The sequence below is a fragment of the Macrobrachium rosenbergii genome, chromosome 20 (assembly GCF_040412425.1).
Source record: "Macrobrachium rosenbergii isolate ZJJX-2024 chromosome 20, ASM4041242v1, whole genome shotgun sequence".
Classification (NCBI taxonomy): Eukaryota; Metazoa; Arthropoda; class Malacostraca; order Decapoda; family Palaemonidae; genus Macrobrachium; species Macrobrachium rosenbergii.
The window spans coordinates 33,254,208-33,282,012 of record NC_089760.1 but is presented as its reverse complement, the minus strand read 5'-3'; the positions used below and the strand labels follow the sequence as shown (position 1 = coordinate 33,282,012).

The window sequence follows — 27,805 nt, the reverse complement described above, 5'->3', positions numbered from 1 at the left end:
TTCCTTTGATTATTTTGTAGCTTTAATTTTTTATTGGTTTATTTGTACAGTACATAGTTTTGTGCATTGATATTTTCAGTTAATTACATTTGTGCAGTTTTATTTAAATATATTGGTATTTGATGTAAGTTTTATGTATTTAAAATTTAATATATGGTATGCACACACTGTCATTCTTTCGTTTTTGTTTTTCATTTTCACATATGGACATTTTCTCAAGCATATTGGCTCTGCAAGCATATCATCATCATCATCATCTCAATAACCACTGATATCTTGTGTTCCACCAGGGAAAGTGATACTATAGTAGTGGTTACCTGTACAGTACATACTGTAGTACTACCTGTTTACATGTACCAATGCCAAATCTGGAAACAAAAAATTTTAAGAGAAAATAGAACATATCATGTGATTTCTGTTACTCAGTAATTTCAACTTGACAAAAATTGATACTTTAATACAGTAGTGAAAATCTGTCATGCTTATGAACATTATCTCCACATATTCAAATTGTTGTAAACTGATAGTTTTAGTGCAATAGTATCTGCAGACCAATTGGTCTAAAGAATTTACTGAATTGAAATCCTATATTGTAGTGTGGATTTCCAGCATGCCAGATTCAGGTACAGTTCCATCTTACTTTATGATATCATCTCAGTCTGAGTGCTGATATCTGTTTCAGTTGCCTTCCTACTTATGTAGATATTCAGGCAGTGGTTTGTGTATGTTACAAACACAATTTTTTAAGGTAGATTTTATGCTTTGCACACGCAAACCATTAACTTATGGTGAGGTCCCCAGGCCCTTCCCTTCTGTTTGGTGCAGATACATCTGTTTTTTAGCATAGCTACATTCTGAAAAGTATAGGTGGAGTTGCAGGATCTCACCTCACTTCAGGGGGATATGTCTCTATTCATGGTAAAAGCACCATACAGTATTTTTTTTTTTCTTTTTTGCTAATGTTGCATATGGGTGCTCCCTTTGAACTAAAGTGTAAAGGCTATCCAAGATAGTAGTTAATGTGCAGAACATAAATTTGCTTTAAAAAATTAAAATTTAGATAGGCAGAGAGAACTTCAATGGACCCAAGCAACAGTTATTAATGAATTTGCATGGATTGAAGAACTACTCCACTTGACTTGCATTGATTACTTGTTTTTGAAAGATTGAAAATTAATTAGTAGCTGTATCAGTATTTTCCAAACTAATTAGGCACTTTTTAGTAAAATTATTTTTATTATAAAAAACCAAGCTGAATAAATACTGTATAAAGTGCTGGAGTAAATTTGGTAAACCACTTCAGTAAAAATGTCAACTAGAAACAGGCAAGCATGAAAATGGAAAAAAGAATGTCTAATAATTAATTAATTATAAAGTTATAGTTTGGAAAATAGTGAGTCTAATTTAGGTACAGTTGCAGACCTGGCTCTATACATGCATGTAGTAAGGTTTTGTAAAGAACAGATATTAACATCCTGTAGCAAAACACACTTTAATCCCCTCACTTGTATAAGGGGTAAGTATGAGACTTCCTTGTCCTTTCTTGTTGTATATTTCCATACTTTCCCTATAATTACTGTTGTAGGTGGAGATACTAACCCTCGAGGACCATAGGTGTGGCAGCAGTGTACACCACACCATTTATCTTCCCCTACAGACGTGAGCTGTGAGTCACGTCAGCTGAATCATAATTCCTCGCAGGTGCTGCTCCCTCCTTTAGTTTCACCATCTTTGCCTGCACCTCCACCCACCACCACCAAGTCTCCGCCCGCTTCCCAGACCTTAAATGCTGCTGCTCCCAAGCGTTGCCTGGTGGTCATCAATTTGTGGTTAATATTCAGAATCAAGAGCAACCAGTTTTGTGGAAGATGAATAATACTGGTTTAATTTCAAAGAAGAAAATAACACTTTAAAACGCCATAGCCAAATCTTATGCAAATTACTGAAATGTAGAACTTCGTGTTGAATTAGATGAGCTACAGCTTTGAACTTCATAAGCAGTTGAAAGGTAGTGCAGCGAAAATACAGTATTAGAATGTTTTAATGGCTGTTTGAATATTTAGCAATGATTCCTTAGGCTTCTCTCTTTTGGTTGTTTTTCCATTGGATATCTCTCATTTTTAGATATAAACTGTACTCTCCAGATACCATTATCCTCCTTTAGTAGGTCATAGCACACCTGCTTTTAAATAAATTGAAAAAATGCAGATTAATTGGAATGGTTTACTAGCTTTTACTGAACTGCCCACCAACACACCTGCTTGGACAAAATAGTTTCAGATGGTTCAGAAGACTTGGAGGAAAGGTCATATGAGAGAGGTTGCATTAAAGTAGAGTAAGGCTGCATAACATATAACTGCGATATCTGGTTTGAATCTGTGTTTGGGTTATACCAAATAGACAGGAAACATTTGATTAATGGCCATATTTTTGTATTTTTATTAATTCATTAATTAGGGGTGCCAGTATAAGATTATTTTATTACCTGAAGGATGTTTGTATAGGAAGCTTAGCATAACTTTTTCAAAGTGTTGCAATTTTTGGGATAGTTAATAATGGGATAGCCCTTATGATGTACTTCATTATTGATTTTTGATTAGCATTATTTCAATTGAAACTGTTAGTTTCCTTTGTCTACTTTACAACCTTAATTATATGAGAGTAGCCATTACTTTCAAGAAGAATTAGAGAAAGTTTATATTTATATGCTGTCATTCAAATGAAAATTTCAGTGATATATGATGAAAATACCATATAGATAATGAAGTGCAGTGTTGTTGATACTGTATGTTCTTGTAATTCTTTAAGTGAAGATTATCAAGTTACATTTATACAATGAGATTATCAAGTTACATTTGATACGAGTTTTTTATTATATATTTTATTCTTCTTTAAAATATAAACATTTTTTGTTTAATTTCCTGAAATATGAGCGTTAATCATGAATTCATTGTGCTGTGAGTTTGTTCTTGTGACTTAGGCATTTTATCATGAAGAGAATTAGGCACAAGACTGTGCACACATGGAGTTAAAAGTATATTATAGATTACTGTACAAATATGTATATGAATTGGTATGGTAAGTACATTTTGTATGGCTTCACTGCCCAGAAAGTAATGGTAAATAGCTATTAAGTGTTGCTGATTTAAGAGCCCAGCACCCAGAAGTGACTACTGTATTTTGTGATTGTAGTATTACTGATCTTCAGATTGAAAATTAATTAAAACAGAAACTATTTTGACAATCATAGTAATACTGTATATGGTAATAGGTAATGTACTCAAGATGGAGTATAATATTGGTTAGCATTTGAAAAAACATTCCAAGTCTTTGGGTTTATTCTGCAGTACAATGTGTTTCATCTCTCATGCTTGAGCAAACTAATATTGTGGGGAATTAAACGAATGTTGTAATTTGGGCCATATGGCCTAGTGCTAGTGTCAAGGAGGCCATTCAACGCCTGTGGGGAATTGTACAAATTACTGCACCTGTTAATAGCATATTTAATCCCAAAGTGACGTTTGCTTTTATCACCACTAGATGTAATATTTGTTGCCACATAATTATATCCTCGTCACTCAACATGCTCCCTTACCAAAATCTCTTATCTTCTATGCATTTTTACCTTCAATGTTCAGCTGATATCTTCAGTCAGAGAGTATATGCTTAAGTGTATTTAAGCCCACTTTCAATGTGTAATTTTGGTGGAACCTATTTGATGCAAGCATTTGAGCATTAAAGTTGAACAGTACTAATGATAATCTCATATTTCTAAAAAAGTGTTCCAGGTTCTGTAAGAGCCTCAGTTGATTTTATAATAGCTCCAAATAGATGACTAAAGCTACTGTATTCCCTTGGTTTCTAAAACTTTAGAAGTTTTACAGTAATTGTAGAAAGTGAATGTAAAGTCTGGAGTAGTTGGCCTGTAACTTGAATGTAATTCCTGAAATGTTGAAACAATAGCACACATTTACTCAAAGTTAAAATGTACAGTAAATGGTAAGGGCAGTACATGTCAGATACTTTACAGTTTTTGTAGAAGTCCTTCAAGATTAGATGGAAGATATACTTATTTAAGCTTGCAATAGTTCAGTTAAAAAAGAAAAAAAAAAGTGTACAGTGTTTATTCCTCAGCATGCAGAGGCAGGTGAATCTGAACCTCACTGGGTCTTCTAGAATTACTGCTTCAGTTGGTTTGTAATCCATATATAATCCATTGCTTAATTTTTAGCTTTTGTAATTTGTTCGCACATATCTTAAAAATAATTTAATTTTGATGTTAATGGATCAAGCTTCCCTTGTGATGTTACTAAACTAAGGTGGTTGTATGTTTTTGTAGGTCATTGCAAGATGTATTTTTGTTTATTGTTAAAAAAGTGGAGATATTGATGATTCACTGCTAAGAAATGACATTTAAAAATTATTTTTTTTCTTATGTATATATTACCTTATGATAAGATTCATGCGGACGCTTAAAGGCTGTTCTTAGGGTGAAATTTTAACAGAAATTTGATGAAAATTTATCATAAACAAAATTTATTATGCTTATTGTATAGACAACTCAAACACTGCAGAAAAATTTTTGAAGGAAATTCCCTTTACTATATAGCTATATTTATGTGAGGCTGCAATCATGTTTGCTCAAGCTTGGTGTGTGAACCATGTTACAGTTACTGTTTGTAGAAAGTGCAATTTTCTTTGCTTTTACATTGTCACTCAAGTATATTAACATCACACCTTTGATGGATTTACTTTCTGGTTCTTCCAGTTCTCAAAATGTATTAGGATGAATGCTATGAATTTTCTGATGTCATCTATACTCTTGTACTGTACTTGCACAGCTCTATAGCCTGAGGTAATCTGTATTTTGATACATCTCCAAATTAGTGTAATAATGTGTTTCTCTATAAATTAGGCTTGTTAACTCATGATTGTTTTATTGCAGATTCTAAATGCTTATTTATACTACAATATCATTTGTACATTTGACAGTTAGGAGTCAGATTTGTTGGATTGTTTAAATGTAATACTTGCTGCAACATGTGATCTTTGGAAAATAAAATTATCACACTTCCCATGAATTGTCTTTATAACAGGCTTCATTGTTAGCTTTACTACCTTAATTCATAGTGCCACTATTTGTTTAGTTCATTACTATGTAAGCTACACTTTACATAATAGTAGCCAGTGTAGTGATATAAATTCTTAACTCACAGTGCCACTATTTGTTCAGTTCATTACTATGTAAGCTACACTTTACATAATAGTAGCCAGTGTAGTGATATAAATTCTTATAAAGTATATACATGCTGTTATTTATCCACTTTTTACATGTTTTTGTATTAGATGACATAGGTCATGGGCTTCTCTGCCTTCCCACAAAAATACCAAATGAAATGTTGCTTTTCATATATGACATACTTGTAATTAGTTTTAACTCTCACAGAAAAGTATTTTCATATCATACATAATTATAAAAAATGAAGCTTTGTTGTGATTTTAATATGCAAATGATTCAAGAAAAGACTGCTGTTTAGTAACCCAGGAAAAAATTCAAAGTAAAACTATTATTTTCTTCTTATATTTATTTTTGAGAAACGTTGCACAGTAGCCTCTCCTCTATCCGATTGTTCACTGTGAATCTCTGTCTGACTATTCACTGTACAAAAGCAAATTTTTTGCAAGTAGCATTTCAGTGAGCTATGTCAAACACTTTCAACTAGAACAAGCAGTAAGTCAAGATTCTAAGGCGAGTGCATAACATGATAACTGATTGTATGGTCCAACCCACTAAACTCACTTAGTGTGATAAGTCTGTATGTAGTGGTGCATGCCAGCAGGTTGAATAATTCCTTATAATTATGTGGTACAACAACAGACAAACTGGATTGGCCTTAGTCATGTCTTTCTGGTTCTTGCACATGCTTGTGCAACCTCTGACCCTACTTTGTTGCTTGTGCAACTCTCACCTTGCTTTGTGATGAACTCATTGACAGAAGCTGTAGCTTTTGTGGCTGTGTCCTATGCCTTGCAAGGGCTTTATTTTTCAATATATATGAATATATATCAATATATATGCACTGCAATTATATATCTGATATTGTCAACACCTGCCAAGAGGGTGAAGGTGCTTATCTAATACCCTAATTGGAAATTAAGTTTTTTCATTGATATACAAATCTGAAGTCTTTTATAAAAAATCCCATTCGTGAAAGCTGGTCCACAAGTTAAGACTTGGCAACAAGATAGTTAAACAGTGGCAGGTGAGTCGAGGTAGAGAACCATCCACTCAATCTAACTTTTCAGTAACATGGATGAACACTTGCCTAGTTAGAGGTTTGTTTATCAGTGAAAAATACAAATTATCTTGAATTTGCAATTTGCTCCTACAAGAATACAAACCTTCAACTTGTATATAGATTCACTTATTTGGTGGGAGATATTGTACAGGGAACGACTATTGTAGTTCTTCCAACGGGAAATGTTAGCTTCCTGGTCATGTATGAAAACAGAGGAAGGATAATTCTTGTAAGCACTTGAACAGACTGGCATATGTGATGCCATGGCTTACAGGGCCCTTTACCAGAGTTGACTTGTATGTAACCTCACTCTAGGGACATTTTAGAGGACTATGGTTTCTCACATGGAATAGGAAGACCAGTTTGGAAGGTAGAATATCTTGAATTCCCGTATAATAATGCTCTGCGCCCTCCCCTCACTAAGAGGGAAACAGGGAGTTGACCCTTTGCGCCCACTGATTAGATATGAGGCTCTGTTGTGCAACTCACTAACACCTGGCCCAGCCACTGCAAATTCTGCTATTTGGCACTGGACAGAAGAGAAAGAGTATCAGTCACATTTCATTCTACTGACCTTTCATAATAGTAAACCTCAGGCAAGATGCTCCTCTGTTCTTACAGAACTCGAGCAGTTAAGCAACAGGTTAAGCAGGTACCATGGGTCCTAAGAATAAAGTATCCAAGGATTTGTGGGCATTGCTCCCCAAGTAGAAAGAGGTAAAGTTGGTATGGAACTGCCAGAAACCTGCTCTTAGTACACTAGAGAAGTCAGAAGTTCCTTCTGTCAGACTAATACACCCATCTGATGACTTTCGAAGACAGTGTTCTCAGGGACTTCCTTTTTCGTCAACACTCAGGCCTAAGATGTCAAGTCCTGTGCAGGGAGTACCACAAAACTCTCACCATATACATTCACATCTTGTCGTTATCATTAACTGCAGTGTCTCTAAAGGGAGGGGGCAGAGTCTCAAATTTCTTTTCAGAGGCATGGGTTCTATGTTCCAACCATGAACGCGGAAGCGCACAAGAATAAGAGGGCTCCCACTCCCTTCGAATGCTGAACTTGGTAAGGGAGATAATACAGCTTGCTTGCTATTTGCCGATGCTAAAGTTTTGAAAGTGTCATCTCTCAGGGGCTCATTAGGCACATTAAGACTACTGAGAATGAGAGTAGCATCACATTCCAGAACCTTTAGCCTGTAGGGTGGGCAAAAATGCTTACAACTCCTCAAGAGCATGGACACTAAATAAAGGAGAGATGTAAATGCCCATAAGCCAAAATATCCTCCAGCTGTAAAGCTAGTGACCTCATGGAATGATGGTACCTCAGCTAATGTGGCTGCCAAAGCAGCATGGGCCACTAGGGAAACTATTAGCACCTCAACAAGGTCCAGCAGATTGGGATGCCACTCAGTTTTTTGGCCAACAAGGAGCCACCAGGAGTCATTTTCAGATGGACTAATCTGTACACTGTTGATTACTTGGTGGATCAAACTAAGCATTGTTGGGAGGCATCCTCCAATGCCAACAGGAATGTTATGGGAGAGTAACACACTTAAGAGCTTTCTGTTTGGCTGTCTAATAAACAAGTTGATTACAGGTATTCCCTAAACCTTGAACAGCCTTTCCAACACAAGAAAGTGCAGGGATCACCCCATCCCTACTACCTGCCTCTGGTAACTAAGTTAGTCTGCCAAAACACTCCATCAGCTCAAGGTATATTTGGCTGGAAGCCCAAAGGCAAACTCCTCACTTGTGCACCTGCCTTACCAACATAGCAAAAGCATAAGAGATTGGCAACTTTAGCAAACTCCTCTATTCTTTTTCCCCTTGTCTCCCTTCCAGGCCAGGGCCCAGGAGGAAGACCCAAAACTCCCTTCCCCGAGGACAACCTTAGAAAATTGGCTGTACTGTAAACCCCCGTATTAGTGTTCTCATGATTCGTGGACTCACTGATTCGTGGATTTCTCTATGGAACATACATACACATTATTCACGGAAAATTCACCCATTTGCGGTATTTTTCACTGAGAAATATTCACTAATTACTGTATTTTCATATCATTTTCATGACTAAATGCATTTTCTGTGATAAAACTATTAAAATACTCAGGTATAAGCATTTCTAGAGTTTTTTTTTGTGTTTGAACTATCAAAATAGGCAGTTCTAAGTGTTTTTAGAGGGGTTTTAAGTATTTGTGGACTTTAGCTATTGGCGGGGTGTGTGGTAGGCATCCCCCACGAATACGAGGGGTTTATTGTAGTCCCCTTTGCAGATCCAGAATGAATTTAGAAGGAAACCGCAAAGTGGACAATGGAGTCCTTGAGTATCAGTTCTCCATATATCCAGTGCCATCTCAACTTTGATCTTTGAAAAGAGCAAGGGGGTACTCAAGACTGATCAGTTTCAAAGGGCAATCTGTGCTCGGCTGAAATTGTCTTGAAAAGCAACTACAAACACTGTCGCATCTCTTCAAGATGAGGTTAGTCCACGTTTACAGATTCATATGAGAGGAAATTACCTGACCAAGGCAAGCAGGTTTCCATGCTGCCTGTTCTCTGCAAAGGAGGGGCCAGTTTGAGCTCAACCTTGGTTGGTTACATGTACACGAGCATGGCTATGTTCATTATGGTCCCAAGATTAATTATAGCCACCTCCCGAGATATACTGACCCAGCTCAAAAGATCTAGAATAGCCAATAGTTTAGAAAGACTCTTCCTCTCATGCTGCTGGGTAAGCACACCAGGCATGAGCAAGCTCAGGGAATGGTGATTGGGCGTGAGTGAGTCTCTGAGCACATCAACTTGTAACATCCATGAATACCTGCCTGTGCAAACAGATGCCAAAATTGCTGTCACTCTCAAAAGAGTGATTGCCGTTAGAAGACTTCTTAAGCCTTCTTCCAGACGGCTACCAAACAGGCTTTCTTCCTGTGCTTCTGCTGATGGGGAAGAGGAGGATGAAGATCACAAGGAAAAGAGAAATGCAAAGTATGTCAGTAGCCATGTTAATGATTGCAAACTTGGTTGGAGAGGCGACCACTGAAGCAGTAGATTCTGCCAAGACCATAAGGAGCTTTTGGCTGATGCCAACTGTTCCATTTAAGGTATACAGCCAATAGTCTCCTGGGATGCCTTAAGGCAGCCACAATGCCTTCAGCAGCAGATCTTTTGTCTCCTGGGGATGCCTTGAAAACATAATCACAAGCAGGAGAGGCAGGAACTAAATTGGAAGTGAGTGGGGATGGGAACCAATATCATACCAACCTGAAGAGAGTCCACAACGATTGCCATCTCGTTCATGCACACCCTCCTTTAAGACCAAGGAAGGGAAGAATGAGCAGACACCATTCCATGAGCAGGAGCAGGGGTCAAAGCAGTGAAAATCAGGGAAAAGCAAGTAAGACGACACCAGCAGAACCTTCCTCGACTTCTACTTCAACCTGTACTTCCTCCACTGGCAGGTAGCCTAACCGTGAGAGATACCGATGCTGTTCAGAGATTGTGTGCAGAAAACAGAGTACAATGAAGTAATGTAAATGGAGGAAGTGAACCTTGCTAATAAATGTTCACACCCTAGACACCTACACTGATCATTCTTACAAGCAGGAGAATTATCAGGCATTATCACCATTACAAGTAAAAAATGTGATACACAAACAAGCCTAAATTGTTTGGCATCAGTATTGTTGAAGAGAAGCATGAGATGTCTGTTCAGCACAGCAATAGAGAATGTGAAACTTATTATTCACGTACCAATAAAAGGATTTTGACAAAGGAAAAATCTATTTCTGGGGAGGGGCCCGTGTCACCCGGTGAAAAAGTCCATTCAGCACTTATTTCTAGGTAATTCCGGTGCTAGATACCAGAGAAAAGCTAAATGTAAAGCTGGGGTTACTACCCCCAGAGCGAGCTCCAAGAAATGGAGTCGTGTATGGTAAAGGGTGAGATTGTCACAATCACGGGACCCTGCCCTATAAAGATTCCCAATGTCAAAAGTCCCAATGAGAGAGGTGCCGATACAAGCCCATGCACTACTCGCGGACTGTACATAAGGCAATACTAGCCGCATTCCATGTTAGCACCCACCCCACTAGAATGATGTTTACCATGGGAGGGAGAGAATGAAAAACAGGGGTGGGTCACCGGGTGACACGGGCCCCTCCTCAGAAATAGATTTTTCCTTTGTCAAAATCCTTTTTCTGGATCGGGGTCCTGTGTCACCCGGTGAAATAATAACAGAGAAATAAATATCATTCTTATGGTATTAAAGACAATGAACTGCTTGTAAGGGAATATCTGAGGCAGTGAAGGGGAAAGTGATCAAGAATCAGAAAGGGAACCAGAGAGGGACAACGTTCCTTGCCGCCACCGTAGGGAATTTAAGAGCTGCTAAAGATCTCAAATAGAGACGTTGAAAACTAGGGGAGAATTCCACCCTGAACATTTGGTAAGGTCCTCGAAATTCATGTAATGAAAATAATTAATGTAAGTGGCCACTGCCCTAATATCATGAGCATTGGAATTGAACCTGACCAGGCTTGTATTAAGAAAATACAAAACTTGCTGCCTAATAGCAGACACACTTGCTGCCTAATAGCAGACACAATGACAGTAATTAATTACTGTTTTACCAAGCTTCAGTGACTGGACCAGCTTTTGCTAAAGATATTCCATAAAAATGACAAAGGTTTGTGTTATGTAAGAACAGATGGGATTCCTGGATATGCTTGGGAGAAGGTGGTCCTATGTACATATTCAGTGAAAGTGACTTGAAGATGATGTCCCATGACACTGCCAGTTCCATGCAGAAGCTTTTGGCTTACACAGAAGATGTTGGCCAGAAGTACATGAGGGGGATGGAGTTAAAAGTCATGTCTTGGCCCAGGTTTGAAAAGTTTGTGTGGTTTATCTACAGTGCCAAACTGATGGTAGCTACTGAGAAATTTCTTTGTCTTCAACACCTAACTGACTTCAAGGCTTACTAATTTTAGCTCCTCTGGTTCAAACTCCCAAACTGCATTCCAGCTATTAAAAAATCATAGCAACGTTTGGATGCTTCAGAGGAAGGTACTGAGATAGAGAAATTTTGTAAGAAGTACCTACAGTGGTGCCCAAATGTACAATGCTGATGAAACTTGTTTGTTGTACTGATCTGTGCCCACTATTACCTTAGCTAATGAATCAGAAAGTTACTGGCCCAAAAGATTAGCAGGCTACATGTGTCTGTTTTGGCTATGGAAACTGCTTTGGGATGAAAAGAGTGAAACCAGTGATGGCTAGACATTGCAAAATAACCTAAGCATCTCTGTAGGATAATAGGCTTCCTACAATCTCATAACTCTCTTTCAATATGCTTCCTACAATCTGGTAACCCTCTTTCAAGTTTTGGTTCATAGCCAGCATCTTTAAAGATTAGTTTTTTCCAGCCATTTCTGCTAGTGATTCATCTGTTATCAAATAGAAGAACTTGATGTTGCTCAAGATCAGCTACAGACTAACCTGCTTTTCAACAACAGTCCTGAGCATCCTACCTAGGCCAGGTTGGTTGTAGAAAATGACTATTTTTTTTATATATCTTTTTTGCCTCCTAATACCGCTACAGTCCTTCATCCAGTGGAACAAGGTATCACTGTGGCAGTAAAAAGGCATTACTATGCTCCTGGTAGAAAAAATGTGGGACAAAGGCACAAGAGCTTGGTCGTATGTATGGACTGTTCTGCTTGGAATGATTTCTCTGATATCCTTCACCTCTTTTGGTATCATCTGAGCACTGGACAGGAGGTTAACATTTGGTTCCCAGTTTGAGACTGTGGATGCCCAGTGACACCTCAGAATTACCACAGGTGATTTAAGCAAGGACAATGTGAGCTACTGGATGAGGATGTAGGTAATCGTGGTTATCACACCATGTCTGGCCAGACTGCAGCTGCTGCTAGTCCTGATACCCACAAGGCTTCCAGTGACATGCAATTGACTTGCCTATCTTTTCAAATGTTAAGGAAGCATATGTGGGCTTCACTGATCACTTCAACTACAGCAAGGTTTTTAATAACATCTTTTCCTTGGTGGTGCAAGGAGCACTGCAAAGCTGTAGCAGTAAAATGTATTCAATGATTTCCTTAGGGCTACTACCCAACTGCATCCATCTGCTGCAGTAGAACCACAGTTAAGAATATTTTTTGCCTTCAGTGTTTCAGTGGCAATGTATGTTTTATATATGCACATCTTAATCGTAGATTTTTAAGTTTTCTTAAACGAGGAATGTTGTGAAATATCTACTACACTGGGAGTGGGTGTAAAACAAAATATTGAATGTGCAATATCTTTGTAAGGCTACTATTTTTGGAAAGAAGTAAGGTGAAACATTCTGAATCTTGTTGATCTAGCAGTTTTTTTTTACATGACCTTGACTTTTATTATTTCTTTCCTATTAAGGTACCAATAAATGCAGTTTTTGAGAAAGGTCTTGTAAGCTGTTGAATACTGTACAGAAAGGAATGCAACAATAAATACGGGCATGATATTAAAGAAAGGACCATATCCAATGCAAGTAATCAGCTAATTTATACAAATCTAGTACAGTAGCTATGTTTTGAACTCTCACCTGGTGTCTCCACACTATAAATCTGATAAGCATTTCATCCAAATGTGTGCACGCACATGCATACAGGGCTTATTAACGCTATGTTACAGCAATATTGTAAATTATTTGGTATGATACAAATTTAAGAAATCCTTTCGCTGTCCAAAATGCATCACATTGAAGTAACTTGAGCAGAGGTTATTCTGTATCATCAGCTAAAATCTATCGGGCAAATATGTAATGCACTATATTTACTGAACAAAATTATATTAATCACATTTGATTAAGAGATATTACTTGTATCAAAACCTGGAATAATGTTGTTATTACTGTATACAGTAGTGTGTAAATAATTTTATTTACATGTAAAGATTCTCAGCTCATTAGGTAATTACTACATGTAAACTGCAGTTCTGTAAGCAATCAATCTGTCTGGTCTGCTTACTCCCTCTTTTGACTCAGATCTTACAAACATCTAAAGTGTCAGCAAATGCTGCATGAATTTAGGTATTACACATAAGGCCTATTATTTACAACAAGGATAAAATCAAAGCGACCTGTTTTCGGTTATTTGTCCTTCCTTTACTAGAATGCTGTTCTCCAGTGTGGATGTCTGCTTCTGGCAAGTGTGTTTTTGAAGGTATAAGATTTTCTTATATTTTCATATGTCTTCCTTATCATACTACAATACAAACACACAAAGATTTGTATGAAAAGTTTATGTGATTTTTTTAATGTGGAAACACCTACCTGCAGCATGAAACAGTACAGCTACCTGCTTAGTATAATATCAGCAGGGGGGGGGGGGTACTGTCATTGTGTCTGCTATTAGGCAGAAAGTATTTTCTTAATACAAGCCTATTCAGGTTCAATTCTAAAGCTCATGATCTTAGACAGTGACCACTTACATTATTTTCATTACATGAATTTAGAGGACCTTACTAATGTTCAGGGTAGAATTCTCCTAGTTTTCAACGTCTCTAAGTCTTTAATAGCATAAGAATGATGTTTATTTCTCTGTTATTATTTCACCGGCTGACACGGGACCCCGATCCAGAAAAAGGATTTTGACAAAGGAAAATCTATTTCTGGGGAGGCCCGTGTCACCTGGGTGACCCACCCTGTTTTTCATTCTCTCCCTCCCATGGTAAACATCATTCTAGTGGGGTGGGTGCTAACATGGAATGCGTCTGGTGTTGCCTTGTGTACAGTCCGCTTGAGTAGTGCATGGGCTTGTATCGGCACTCTCTCGTTGGGACTTTTGACATTGGGAATCTTTATAGGGCAGGGTCCCGTGATTGTGACAATCTCACCCTTTACCATATACGACTCCATTTCTTGAGCTCGCTCTGGGGGTAGTAACCCCAGCTTTACATTTAGCTTTTCTCTGGTATCTAGCACCGGAATTACCTAGAAATAAGTGCTGAATGGATTATTTCACCGGGTGACACGGGCCCCTCCCCAGAAATAGATTTTTCCTTTGTCAAAATCCTTTTTATGCCTGTGTATTATTGCATTTATTACAGTATTTAACAGCTTGCAAGACTGAAAACTTGCAATGGTATAATCAAACACCAGGAGAGGCAAGGAGATGATTTTCACAAGACTGCTACACTGGATTTTCACAAGACTGCTACACTGGTGGTGGGATATCAAAACTCTCATTGTTTTATGAAATTTCCTTTGGCATCCTTGTACCGTATATGGTGGGTAGAACACTTTGGAAACAAATGTAAAATGAAAGTATTGTATTAGCAGCAATGAAGACAATGGCCACCAAAAAAGATTAGGTTGCAAATGAAATACATTTGGAAATATTATCTAGTGCTTTATTTGTACAATGCACTTACAGCAATATATACAGTCATGTTATGGTATGCGAAATCCAACGGATAGAAAATAAATAAGTGATTGTAAAGGCTAAAGTGGAAGAGGAATGAAGGATAATGATACAATACACATGAGATTTTAATAAATAGAAATATTAGGCAAGATGAAAATTTTTAATCAGAAAATGTGGTGAAGGACTAGTTGCAATTGGTTTCACAAAATGTTTTGGATGTTACAGTACATTAAAACCTATTTCATCTATCTAGAAACTGCAGATCATGAATAGTACAACTAATGATATGCTACAAATATTTCCCAAAAATTTCATCATAATTTTATACAGTTCATGCTTTAGTAAATGTGCCAAACAAAGCACATACAGTACTCAAACTTTCATACATTATCAATCATAATTTTAAAAACAGATTGGTATTAATCTTGAGGGGAAAAAAGTAATCAATTGCATACAGTACTGATGACGTGTGACAGTCATCGTTACCAATCAGAAGGATCTCTGAAGTATCTTTACATCTTGGGTATTATTATGCAGTTTAGTGATTCCTTGTATTTTTGTCAAATTCAAAACCTTTCAGTCCCGTGGTAAAATTTCTTTACCTCAACTTTATGAATTTACTCTCAAAGACACAGATGACTCTTCACTTCTTAATGTGCTTGTTACAGTTTATCACTAGCAACATTACAAAAATGATATTTAACGTACTTGACATTTACAGCACACTTTGGGTGATGGCATACGAACCACAAATACTGTTATGTTTACCGTTACCTTTTCAAGCTAATCTAATTCTTACAAAGAAAAATCTGTTGCCTGAATTAGAAGGGGAAGGGTAAATTAAAGTTGATTTAAAATCAATATGACTAGTTCAATTATTACAAACAATAAAGTCAGATGTTGGGATCAGCGTCGAATGTTATAAATGCACCAAAAGTGAAAATGTCATAGGAAAATTATATACTGTACCACAAATGCAATAAAATCATGAACTATGAAAATGCCATTAGCTTTAGTAAACATAATGGGATATTTTCAGAATCAATTTTTTGAAAAGCCAAACCTTTCTCAGGAATGTGCCGTTATGAAAACTTCACTTGGGTGAATAAATTCACAAAAAAACTGTTGAATCCACATAATGACAGTACAGGTCAAACAATGAACCACCCTGTGTTATATTTCCTTTTATGGAACTATTATGCCATAGTTCATTTTCTAGATTTGACAGTAATTTACAAGAAATTCTTCCAAATCTTCAAAATTTTCAGATTCATTAGTTTTATCATAACAAATAACATTAACATTATAAACTGAGGTAGTCTGAAACCATAGCGGAAGCTTGACCTTGACCTTGTTCTACTATCTAGAATGACTTACACTACTTACGATTTGTGTTAAATGCACCAGCACCAAGAGTTAACTTGGCATAAAAAAATTAAAGGTTTGAGTAAAAGTATACAAAATCTACACAAACTGATGTCAAGATCAAGCCTCTTGTATCAAAGTAAAATTACTAGAGAAGTTTACATGCAAGTAAATTAAGAATAAAACAATATATACTATAACAGCAAATTCAATGCATATTGTATAAGTTTTGTATATTATATTCACTTGATACATTTTATGGATAAACTCTACTGTACATATCAAATATGGTTTTTATTGCTCTACAACACAGGGATGCATACAACACTTAATTATAGCATGTAACTATTGAATTAAATAACATGCCTGCAGACAGCCTAGTCTATATCACTATGAAGGGAGTTGTGCGCCAATAAAGAAAGGCTTGCCTTACATTGCTATGGTGCGGTTTACTGTAATAGGTGTTATGAACACCATCAAATGATGTGAAACAAATTTCTTCCATCAGCCATTAACATGAGTTTCAATCTACATTGCTCTAGCTACAGCCAATGGGTCTCTACACAGCACTGGCTCTTTATTTTTACTGTGCATTCATACTTTAACAAAATTTTGTCTTAATCTAAGTGGTTATGGGAAAATAATTAGTTTAGCATATATAAAGAAGGATGAAAGGGTCGTAAGTGTTTTTGTTCCAATACTCTATTCTAGTAATCAAAAAACTGTCTTTGTACATGAGATCCATAAACATTAAAATTATAAAAGTATTATAATTGTTATTTTCAAGAATCATATTTCATGTCTAAAATCTGTCAAAATAGTAAAACTCATATTCTCAAATTACTAACTTGTTTGAATGTGCAAATTATCTTACACTTTAAAAAGGTACAGTGATCATTTGCAAATCACAGGGTTGGTGTTTCTCCATTCTACTGTAAAATACTGTAACATGATAAAACAGTTGGATGGCCTTTTCCTCAATTTTGAGACTTCACTCATAAAACTTTGGCAAATTTCTCACTTGATAAAATTGCAATTCAATGAGGCAAGACAATTTTCTGAAACATGTAATGTTACTATACCCAAAAAAATTTCACAATGAAACAACACTAGATTTTTATCAAATTTGTGCTTTTAAAAACAGAATCAAATTTGAATATTTAAATACTTCACACATTCAGTAATTTCAAATTTAAAGCAGAAACATCTCACCCTGTCTTTAAAGTTTCATATACTGTATAGGGTACATATTCTAAACCTATTTTCAAGCTCTTATAAACAGCTGCATCAGTCTACAAACTTCATTAATTTCAACTGTTTTGTCTTTAGTCCCTTTCTGCACTATGAGTCTTCTTTTAAAACGTTCTGCATCCACCTAAACTGAATATTCACCACTGCTGTAATCCATTCTTCTTTAAGCTGATTTTTTGACAGAATCTTAAACTTTTGCTAGCACTGGTCCTCTTGCACTTGGCAATGATTATAATTCACTTCCTTTTTTAATGAAGCAGACATGAAATAAGCTTTTAAAATAGAGTCCACTGTTTTTAGAGCAGTCATTCTACAACAGTATTATAAAGAATATTTTGTATAAAAGCCACTCATCCTTTCACATACTCAAAAAATTTCACAGCTTCTAAGGATTTGTTTTAAGTGTAGTTGAATAGGATGCACAGAAATTAACCTATTTTTCTTGCTGGTGCAAGAAAATGCCTACCTACTGAAGCCTCTTACTGGCTAGATGTTGTGCTCAGTGTCTTAGTTATTTCAATCAAGGTTCTTTTCAAGTGTGTTTCCATGTTATCATAATACTGAAAATTAACTGCACTACTTATTGCTAATATTTGATACCAAAATATGTGCTAATATAAATGAAAGGCTTGCTTAAATTCATGCCATCATAAAAACAAAGTACAGGAAGAATGACAAACAGTTGTGATCGCAGTTGCTATTGCAGATGTTAGTTGTTGGTAAGTCTTTATTTAGGAACCTCAGTACCACTTTCTGGTACCTTAATATTATACCAAAAGGTGTGTTAAGGGCAGGAACGACAACACTGTTCCCTATAATTCTGGACACGACACATATTTACTCTCCTCACTATATTACAGTACTTATTCCTGTCACGACAGTCTTTTGCCCCTGAGGTTTTCTCCAGATCTGTAAAAGTTGAAGTACTCCATTGTTAAAAAAAAAAGTTATTCAAAAATAATCATACAAAGAAAAATTCTGTAAAAAAATACATTAAGCACCACAAAAATCACTGTTTCACATAAAATGTGTACAGTACTGTATATTATATATATAATATACTATATATATATATATATATATATATATATATATATACATATATATATATATATATATATATGTATATATATATATATATATATATATATATATATATATATATATATATATATACATATATATATACATATATATATACATATATATATATATATATATATATATATATATATATATATATATATATATATATATATATAATATACATACACAGTATATAGAAAATGAAAACATAATTGGAACTACAGTATTACTTTTGTGTTACCAATATGTCAGACACACACACACAGAAATAGAAACACTTTTGTGTTACCAATGTGTCAGACACACACAGAAATAGAAACAGAGACAGTACCTTAAACTTTTACCAAATAATTAGTCTCTATAAGGTCAGCTTCTGGATGACCCTGGATAAATATACTTTAAGAATATTTGAAGTTAATAAAAGGTCAATGGGAACATATGAGTGCTACAGTTTCAAGTTTGCCCTTAAAAATCTATAAATACTGTATATATATATATATATATATATATATATATATATATATATATATATATATATATATATATATATATATATATATATATATATACATATACACAGGCAGTCCCCAGCTTACAATGGGAATTCCATTCTGACACCACATCGTTAGCCGAAAATCGTCATAACCCAAAATATCGTCATAACCCGAAATATCGTCAAAAATCGTAAGAAACCCTTACTTTTAATCATTTGGGTGTCCTGTAAATGATGTAAACTGCACTTTTATTGAGTTTTTCATAAAAAAAATATTTTAACCATTCTTACCCTTTTTGGAACCCAGAACATGAGCGGTGTCACCGTTGAAATAATTTTTTATGGATATATTTGAAGATCTATATATACTGTACATATATATAAACAGATTATATATATATATATATATATATATATATATATATATATATATATATATATATATATATATATATATATATATACACATATAGTATATATATAATATTTATTATACACATTTCTACAGTACAATATATAAATACTGAATTCAGATTTATTTTTTAAATATTTACCAATCCAATATATAGCTTTACCTTCTGTGCAAGCAAAGGTGTGACAGTTAGCAAAATTTAAAGATTTTTCCATTTCCTACAAGTATCAGTATATATCCATCTACTTCCCCAACCCTCCACCAGGGGAGCTAAAGATACAAACACCAGCTAGCCGACAGAATCCGAGTGCTTTGAAATGCAGGGATAGGAAGATTTTTATATAATGGAGAATTAAGTATTTCAAATCATAAGCTCTTTACTGGGGCTGCCTAAGTCCAATGCATCTGAGAACAACATTACATCAAGGTTCTTGATCTTGAGAAAACGACCAGCTAAAATAAGTGGTCTTGAGTACCACCAAACCAACACCTTCATGCCTTCTGAAATGGAAACAAGGTGGGAATCTGACAGTGTCTTTCAGATCCATTCTCGTCTTATATGAAGTTGCGGAGGCCTCTTGCAAAGCCCTGCAATGGGAACCAACTTCTCCAATGAGGATATGAGACCTAACAGCAACATTCATTTGTTTGCTGGCAAGGTACCTGACTCCAAAATTAATAAAGCTTATTGTGGCAGCCACCTACTTTGCAAGTTTGCTTGCTATTACCAGAATCCATCCTAGACCAAAACAAAATCCAAAAGAAAGACCAGAACACACCAAATTGGCATCAAAAAACAAGGACCAATTTTACTATCCAGAAGCACCAGTTGATTACATGGGCAACAGAAGGATACAGTCAGCCAGTTGCTGTTTGTACCTACAAGTCCCCTACAGGTACAAATTGATACTTTCTAGTACTTAAAAGGAAATAGGAGAACCTTTAAATTTTGCTATAGGTCATACCTCTGCTGGTGCAGATGGTAAAGTTATATACAATAGAGAGGTAAGATTCAATTAAAATGCTGAATTTATCAAAATAAAATAATTTAATATTCAGACACTCCTCAGGAAGACTAAAACCCAATACTGCCTTACGACATTTAAAATGGTTTTTTACTTATTTTCTGGGCCAATACCTCAAGGGCTTCGAATGGGGTGCATATCATAGATGAATGTAAGTGCACAAAAACAATACTATACACACATTTTTTTTTTTTTTTTTTTGTTGGAATACTGTTTACATGTTTTCAACTGTCAACATACACCATCATTAATCACCTCTTATCTTCAGTATGACTCCAATGCAAATTGACTTACCTTTAAGTATGTTGTTAGATTCCAAAGAATGAGCATCCAAATTTTATTAACAACTATCAGTGAATTTTCAGAAGATTCCAGACTAAATATGATTGGCCCAAAAACCAGAAGGCAACGTAGGCTTAGTATTAAAACAACTGTAAAAAAATTAGCATAACAGAAGGACCTTCAATTTAAGGCACAGGTTAACACTCTAAGATTCTGCTGAATGTTATAGTTGTCACCCATTTTTCAACCTCTTGAAAGTCTCATGCAAAAATAGTCATAATCAAAAGTTAATTTTCAATAAATTCACTGTAAATTGAAAATAAGTGTCAGAGCAATGATACCTGAATATAGCATTTATAGATGCTTGTTGTTGCCATGAAGACCAGTATACAGTGTGATTTTTGGCAATTTTTTTGTTAAAAGACATAAACCCTTATTCCATTTGGCAAACTTATGCCACTCAAATGTATTTTACATTTTTTTAACACACTTTGAGGTACCATACAAGCTTAAATATCATACAAGGCTTAAATAGTATTGCGTTTCACACCACTGAAAAGAAATTTACCATTCTTTTATAATGTGTCAACAGAAATTGTATACAATGTCTGTTCTGGGATTTATTACTGTACTTTCAAAAATGTATAAAAAAAAATGTTTTCATTAGGTCTAAATTTTCCTCAAGATTCCAAACTTAACTTTGATATTTCTGGTATTTTAAACATGTTATGATAAAGTTCAACTCTTTAACTTTACAATGACACCAAATTCATCAATGCAGCAAGAAGTATAATATTACATAGTGTGATCAAGGAAAATTATTACGAAGCATTTCCCCCTCAGTCAGTGAAGGATGAGTGTTCTGGCACGGATAGATTTTAACCATAACCCCAATTTCTTCAAAGGGTTACGATAATCATATTTGTAATCATAACCTGAGCTTCCTGAAGTATACCTAGTCTTCCCTAACATTAGCACAAATTCACAACTTTACGACAGAGACTGAAGATGAAGTAGTGATGACATAGCTCTGGAGCCTTCTAAAAATGAGTGCAAAACAAATAAAACAACCAAATATAACAGAAGGCTAATCTGAGGGTATACAGCACTATTGGGAAAATGAACAAGAAAAACTCACAAATGGTGAAAGTGAGTGAGCGTGTGCCTCATGAAAACATACTACAATCAAGGGGCCATATCTAATACTGTACTGCATTAATTCGAGGGACACCAAGAACCATGAACTTCTAAACACATATGGGTTCCAGTATATTCATGCCTACAAATAATAAAACACTGAATATGGAATAGGGAATCTCTTGAGGCACTGCTGAGGTCATTAAATTGATGTACTACTTTTGAAAACGCTTCCATTTTGTTACATAAATCTTTAACCTAGTTTTTCTCCAAACTTTCAATTAAGCTAAAAGGTGTCTTTCAAGGATCTGGAAATGGGAAGCAGAACATGGGAAGTTCTCTGTCCAGCTATATGGCAAACTCGTCAATACCCAGAGTTCCTACAACTCAAAAGATATTCCCAACTACTGTGTCCTTACAACCTACACCAAACATCGGAGCTGGACTGCCGTGACATTTCATCTGCCCAAAACATGTGGCTCACAGTTCGGTGGCATGATGAACTATTTACTTGTTCATCTGCCTTGCCAGCAAGCAGAGAGGGAGAGACACCATCTCTTTCTCACTATCATATGCTATAACAAGGGTGATGTCATTCACCAAATGACTTATCAGATGCTCTTGAAAAGTTTGGAGGTCTCTGGTCCCCATCAAACCTAACCTAACTTGGGGCATTGTAAATTAAAATCAACAATAGGGTTACAACCTAACCTAGGCTAACCTGGGGTGCCAGGTCATTACCTGCCCACCACTAACATAACCTACATTACCAGGTCATTGCTAACCTAGTGTATAATGTAACTTTTAAAAACATGGGTTAACTTTGGTCACAATTAAAACTTGCAGAAGTATCATGAACATATCAGGATTCACCCTAATATTTTATCTCACCTAAAAACCCTAGTTTCACACTGAGGTCCCCATAATTGTAGGATTGAAGCGGGGGCCAAGTATCTCTGTAACACTAGGCTTAACCTACTAATTTGCTACCAAAATGAATGTTAAAATCACAATTAAGATTAACAATTATACTTTACTAAATTACCAGATGTTCAATAAATCTTACCTTATCAGAATGAGAACTAGCAAAGTAAGTTATCATGGCAATGTTAGGGGACATACAGTAATTTAATTTTACTCCTTGCTATTTTCCCCTCCTAAAAACTCTTTTCCTACTGTGGTCCCCCAAAATTTTAGGATTTAAGGGGTTCCAAAATCCTTTCAAATTACCCATTTATTACCAGACTGAGTATCTGATACATAATGAAAAAAAAAAGGGGGGGGGGGGCACCTGTACCAAATGAGTAATGACTAGCCTACAAACTGAAGACAGTTTTTTTGCAGCAATGCCTGAATTCCGATCCCCACTCAACCATTTAAACTTTTACAAAAGAACCAATACCTAATACTTGGCAACTGGCCTTCAGCATTGTTCACACAGCCACATTTCCTGGTGAAAATAAAAGATGTTCTTGATACACTAGCCATCCTGATCCATAATGTCCTAGGACAAAGTCCAATCAGGAGCTCCATTCCTGTGGCCATATTAACATAAACAAAGAACTTCAAAAAAGTCCATGTAGGTCAAGATAACAACATTTATCAATAAATATTTTCAGTAACAGTAAATTTGCAATAGATTTAAGTATGAGGTTCGTATCAAGTATATAAAGGAGACTTAGGAGCACAGCATGAAAACTTCAACACCAAGTTGTGGCATTTAAGTAAAATAGTGCAATACCTAATACTTGGCAACTGGCACCCTAAGTTAGGTTAAGTGGGGGTCCAGGGGGTGGGGCTCACCTTGGCAAGGAACCAGCATCCTAAGATAAGTTACGATGAATAAAACTAGATTTCACTAATATTGTATTTTATCCCACACAAAAATACTTAGCCTATATGCCTATCCTATAATTATGGGTGACCATTATGGGAAAGTCGTTAAGTAAGGTTTTGGGAGATAGAATACAATAAGAGTGAACATAAGGATATACTGAACCTAACTTATATCAGTGTGCTGGGTCCCTACCTGGCTGGGATGAGCTTCACCCCCAGGACCCCCTACCATAACCAAGGGTTAGATTAGGGATACTACTGCAGAACAGTTGCATACACACTGTTCTGTCATGCTGGGAAAGAGGGGGAAGATCTGAGAGTGGCAAAGCACCCAGGCTGGTCAGGGCATGGCAGATTAGGTTAGGCTAAGTTAATGGAAGGTTAGGTAAGGATGCAGTCCTGTTGAGATGTCTTTGATCCATTTTTAAGCAGGATTTGACCCACACATACAGGCCTACATTTACACATCTCTTTGCACTTTTATCAGGTTAGGTGAGGAGGACCAGGGTGCACAGCTGATATGCCTCAAGTTACATAAGTGAGAAGTAAGTGGTATTTTTATATAGTTTCACTGGGTTTATAATCAACACCAACACAGTAGCAGTTTCACTGGGTTTATAATCAACACCAACACAGTCTACCAACCTATGGTTAAGTGTACAGAAAGGCTACTTCTCCAACTGTCTTTTTATCTTTGAAATCAATGGCAATGCCAAAAAATATGACTATTTAATAAGAAAACTTCATCAACTTGCATATCAGTACATTTGATGGTAAAACTGCAGGGTAATTCTGCACGGATTATTACCTTGGGAATCTATTTTTCCTATACTTTCAGTGTTGCTGATAAAGGTGGTGGTGTTGTTTATTGTCGGTGAATTATTATTAACCTCATAGCCTATCTACTCAACATGTTTGGGAACCCTTTGGGAAAGCGGGGTTTTGGGTGGGGGAAACCGCTAGGAGAAAGACCAGGCTGCCATGTTGTTATGGAATGGTTCTGTGCATGTGCAAGTCATTAGGGAGTCATTTGTTCAAGAAGGGATTGGCTAAGGAAACCTATTATAAAAGGAACCATGCTAACCTAATGTACCCTAACCTAACGCAACGTAGCAGGCTGTGCTACTTAGCCAGGTCCCTCTGCCTTCCAATGAAGGAAACTCCACTTTTTACCAAAAGCTCCCTAAACCTAAACACTGCGCATGCACGATAGCATTCCAGGATGGCCAGCATACAGAAACATGTCAGTTCTGATGTTAATTACAGTCGACCGACAAAAAATAATGGTAAAGGGTTAATATGCAACCAAAATACTATAGGAAAAGTCGGTAATTCTAAGAAAAGCTAGACTATCATTGGCGTTTTTCTGTTATTTTACTTGCTTTACAAGAATTTAGCGTAATATTTTGTCGGCCAGCTGTAACTAAACACATTCTTTCCCCAGTCCACGGCAAGCCCACCACCCCCTCCATTTGATAACCAGTAAACATCCCTAGCGTTAGGTTGGTATTTTTAGGGTGTTTACTGGTTGCAATTTTGCCGCATTAGCTGCTGGAGTCGGTGTACGTTGGCTTAGACCTACCCGCGTTAGGTAATTCTGTCGTGTAGTCTACAAAGGTCAATTACAGTTTAGTTACCCGACAAATATTACTTTAAATTCTTGTAAAACAAGTAAAATAACATAGAAAAGTTCACCTGCCATAGTCAGCTCAAACGCGAAAAGTCAATAGGTTCTATTGTTTTCCCCTTTTGATAATTAGCCTAGTCCAGGGTAGTTTGCAGTTTACGTTGACGCCACGTAACGCCCGTTTGTCCCGTCCGCCAAGGTAAGTAGTTCCACGAAACGCCATGTTCTGTATCTTTCTGGGGTCCAGGGGGTAGGGCCCCGGCCAGATAAGGGCACGCTGCACTAGGTTAGGTTAGGTTGGTTAGTTATGGTTTCATCATTTTAGTACTGATTTCGTATGTTGATATTCCTCCGCGACTAGAAAACTGGCAGACAACACCCCACGTCAACGTAAACTGCAGGCGCTCCTTAGCCTATTCCACACGAGAATCCTTCCACATGCAGGGCAATCACGAGTTAGCCTACTCACCCATGGATGTGTGAAGTGGTCGAAATCAATTTCACGCCATGCGGTGATGAAAAGTAAGGGTAGGATAGGTTTACATCTAGACTATGTAGGCCTAGGCTAACTGGTCCTGACATTTCTATTTCAATATATGTTTTGTGACTATTAGTCACTAGCCTAAACTACAAGCCTCCCCATTTTGATGCTTAAGGGGTTGGGAATATGAAAAAAACAAATTGGCATGCTTTGCGCAACCCATAACGGTCACCCAGCCTAGTCTAGCCTATATGTAGCCTAATAAATCCAAACAGACGAACAGAAACGTGCAAGACACATCCACTTCCTCATATAGCCTAGGCCTAGTAAAATTAACTTGGTTATAATGAACGAAAAAACCAAAAGTAACACTTACGCCGTCTTTATGGTTATTAGTTCCACGATAAAACTACACACTTGTTTGTAGTGAGCAGTACTAGGCCTAGAGTTCAGTGGATGTAACACAATGCACTTTTTTTTCATTGGTGTTTTATAATGGCCTTAATGGATTTGACGACGTCTCGTTTAGTAACAGTTAGGTTCAGAAACGGGAAATGCAGATACACTATAACTTTGGATAAATGTTTTAAAAAATTCAACGAAAGACCACGCAAATTACACTAGCCCAAGGACACGAATATACAAGGAAACTAAACCTCAACGTTTCACTGTTATGAAAATTTTTTGTCGCTGTTAAAAATCCCTCACTACTCTATTCATCAAATAACATCATTAAAAAAATCCATATAACTCCAACGAAATAACTATCGTAATTAATAAAAAAAAATATATTACGTACTTCCAATTAAAATATAAAATATATTTCTTTACTTCCCACCCTCCCGGTTCCATTATAGAACCGGAGGTTTAAATTTTGCGCCAATTAATTGCCTAATTTAACCTTTGCCATCTTATGTCAGTTTTCTTTAATTTTTTGATTAAGTTGTAGCGCAACTATTGGATTTAGTTATTCCGAAGCTTCTCGTGCTCTTATTTGGTGCGAAAATGCGTTCGGGGAAAACTTCCAAGATTATGAGACCTCAAAATTTCAGGTCCACACACACATCAACCGAAAGATTTGCTCTAACTTATTTAGTTACAAAAAAAAAAAAAAATTACATCTTCCACATGAAGTTACATATAGGATACATATATAAATAAATAAATATATGTATATATAATATATATATATATATATATATATATATATATATATATATATATATATATATATATATATATATATATATATATATATAATCTACATGAAATGGCTTTCATTGGTTGCCCGCGCTGACAACTGGTTGAAAGAGGAGAAACTGTGGATCGGCCATCTTGCCCCTCCCCCCAAACAAAAATTAAATTTGAAAAGATATTTCTTTTTTTTTTTTTATCAATTGCCAATTCATTTTCTATCAAGCATTTCATATATTATTACATACAAATTGACTCCTTTTGTTACTAAACACTGAATGAATGCTATACATGACTGTCAGACATTCAATACCTCTCAATTTGGTCAATGTTAAAAAAAATCTGTTGACATTAACCACGACGATTCCTGGGGATGGGAATGGCCACTCTAGATTATTATTAATAGGTTTGGATAAAACATTTGTTTTAAAAACGTAATTTGTTATTTGAAACCCATTAATCACAATCCAGGACAGTGGACTCAATTATCTGAGAGCCAGATAATTTCTCAATAATGGATGTAATGGAAGATGTATTAATGCACACACACACACACACGCACATATATATGTGTGTGTATAATGATTATTAGTTTTCGATTTCCATTGGCTGATCACAAAGATTGGTGGTTGGCATAAATGAAGCTATTGGTCAACCATCTTGCCCCTCCACCCAAAATAAATTATCATAGGAAGATTTTTTCATAAACTGTCAATTTATTTGTTATTTCTATCCAGTACTTCAAGCATCTGAGGCCCAAAATCAGGTATTTAAAGAGAAAAACACCTCCTGGTAAAGTTAAACAGCAGAGAAAAAGAAGGTACTCAAACTCTGAGGGTGTTGCTCCTGAGCTGGGTGAGGGCCTCCTTAGAAACATCTATGTGCAAC

General features: G+C 36.1%; 3 protein-coding genes across 14 annotated transcripts in view; 1 reads left to right on the top strand and 2 right to left on the bottom strand.

The window, feature by feature from the left end:
• Positions 1–5,303, top strand: part of LOC136849228 (protein-L-isoaspartate(D-aspartate) O-methyltransferase-like) — a 37,327-nt gene extending 32,024 nt beyond the window's left edge. For 4 of the 12 annotated variants that reach the window (XM_067122453.1, XM_067122448.1, XM_067122455.1 and 1 more), the window contains exon 8: positions 1,658–5,303. In XM_067122453.1, the coding sequence (XP_066978554.1) occupies positions 1,658–1,670 (13 nt within the window). In that variant the 3' untranslated portion in view covers positions 1,671–5,303. Of the gene's footprint in view, positions 1–1,585 lie in introns of all 12 variants that reach the window. The other 8 variants (XM_067122443.1, XM_067122444.1, XM_067122445.1 and 5 more) reach the window with 5 other exon arrangements.
• Positions 1–26,437, bottom strand: part of LOC136849227 (DNA mismatch repair protein Msh3-like) — a 95,209-nt gene extending 68,772 nt beyond the window's left edge. The window contains exon 1 of the mRNA XM_067122441.1: positions 26,100–26,437. The gene's annotated coding sequence lies outside the window, so the exon portion shown is untranslated. The remainder of the gene's footprint in view (positions 1–26,099) is intronic.
• LOC136848959 (protein madd-4-like) overlaps positions 16,228–27,805 on the bottom strand; it is a 616,220-nt gene continuing 604,642 nt past the window's right edge. Inside the window, exon 29 of the mRNA XM_067121770.1 lies at positions 16,228–18,253. Within this exon, the coding sequence (XP_066977871.1) occupies positions 18,129–18,253 (125 nt within the window). The 3' untranslated portion in view covers positions 16,228–18,128. The remainder of the gene's footprint in view (positions 18,254–27,805) is intronic.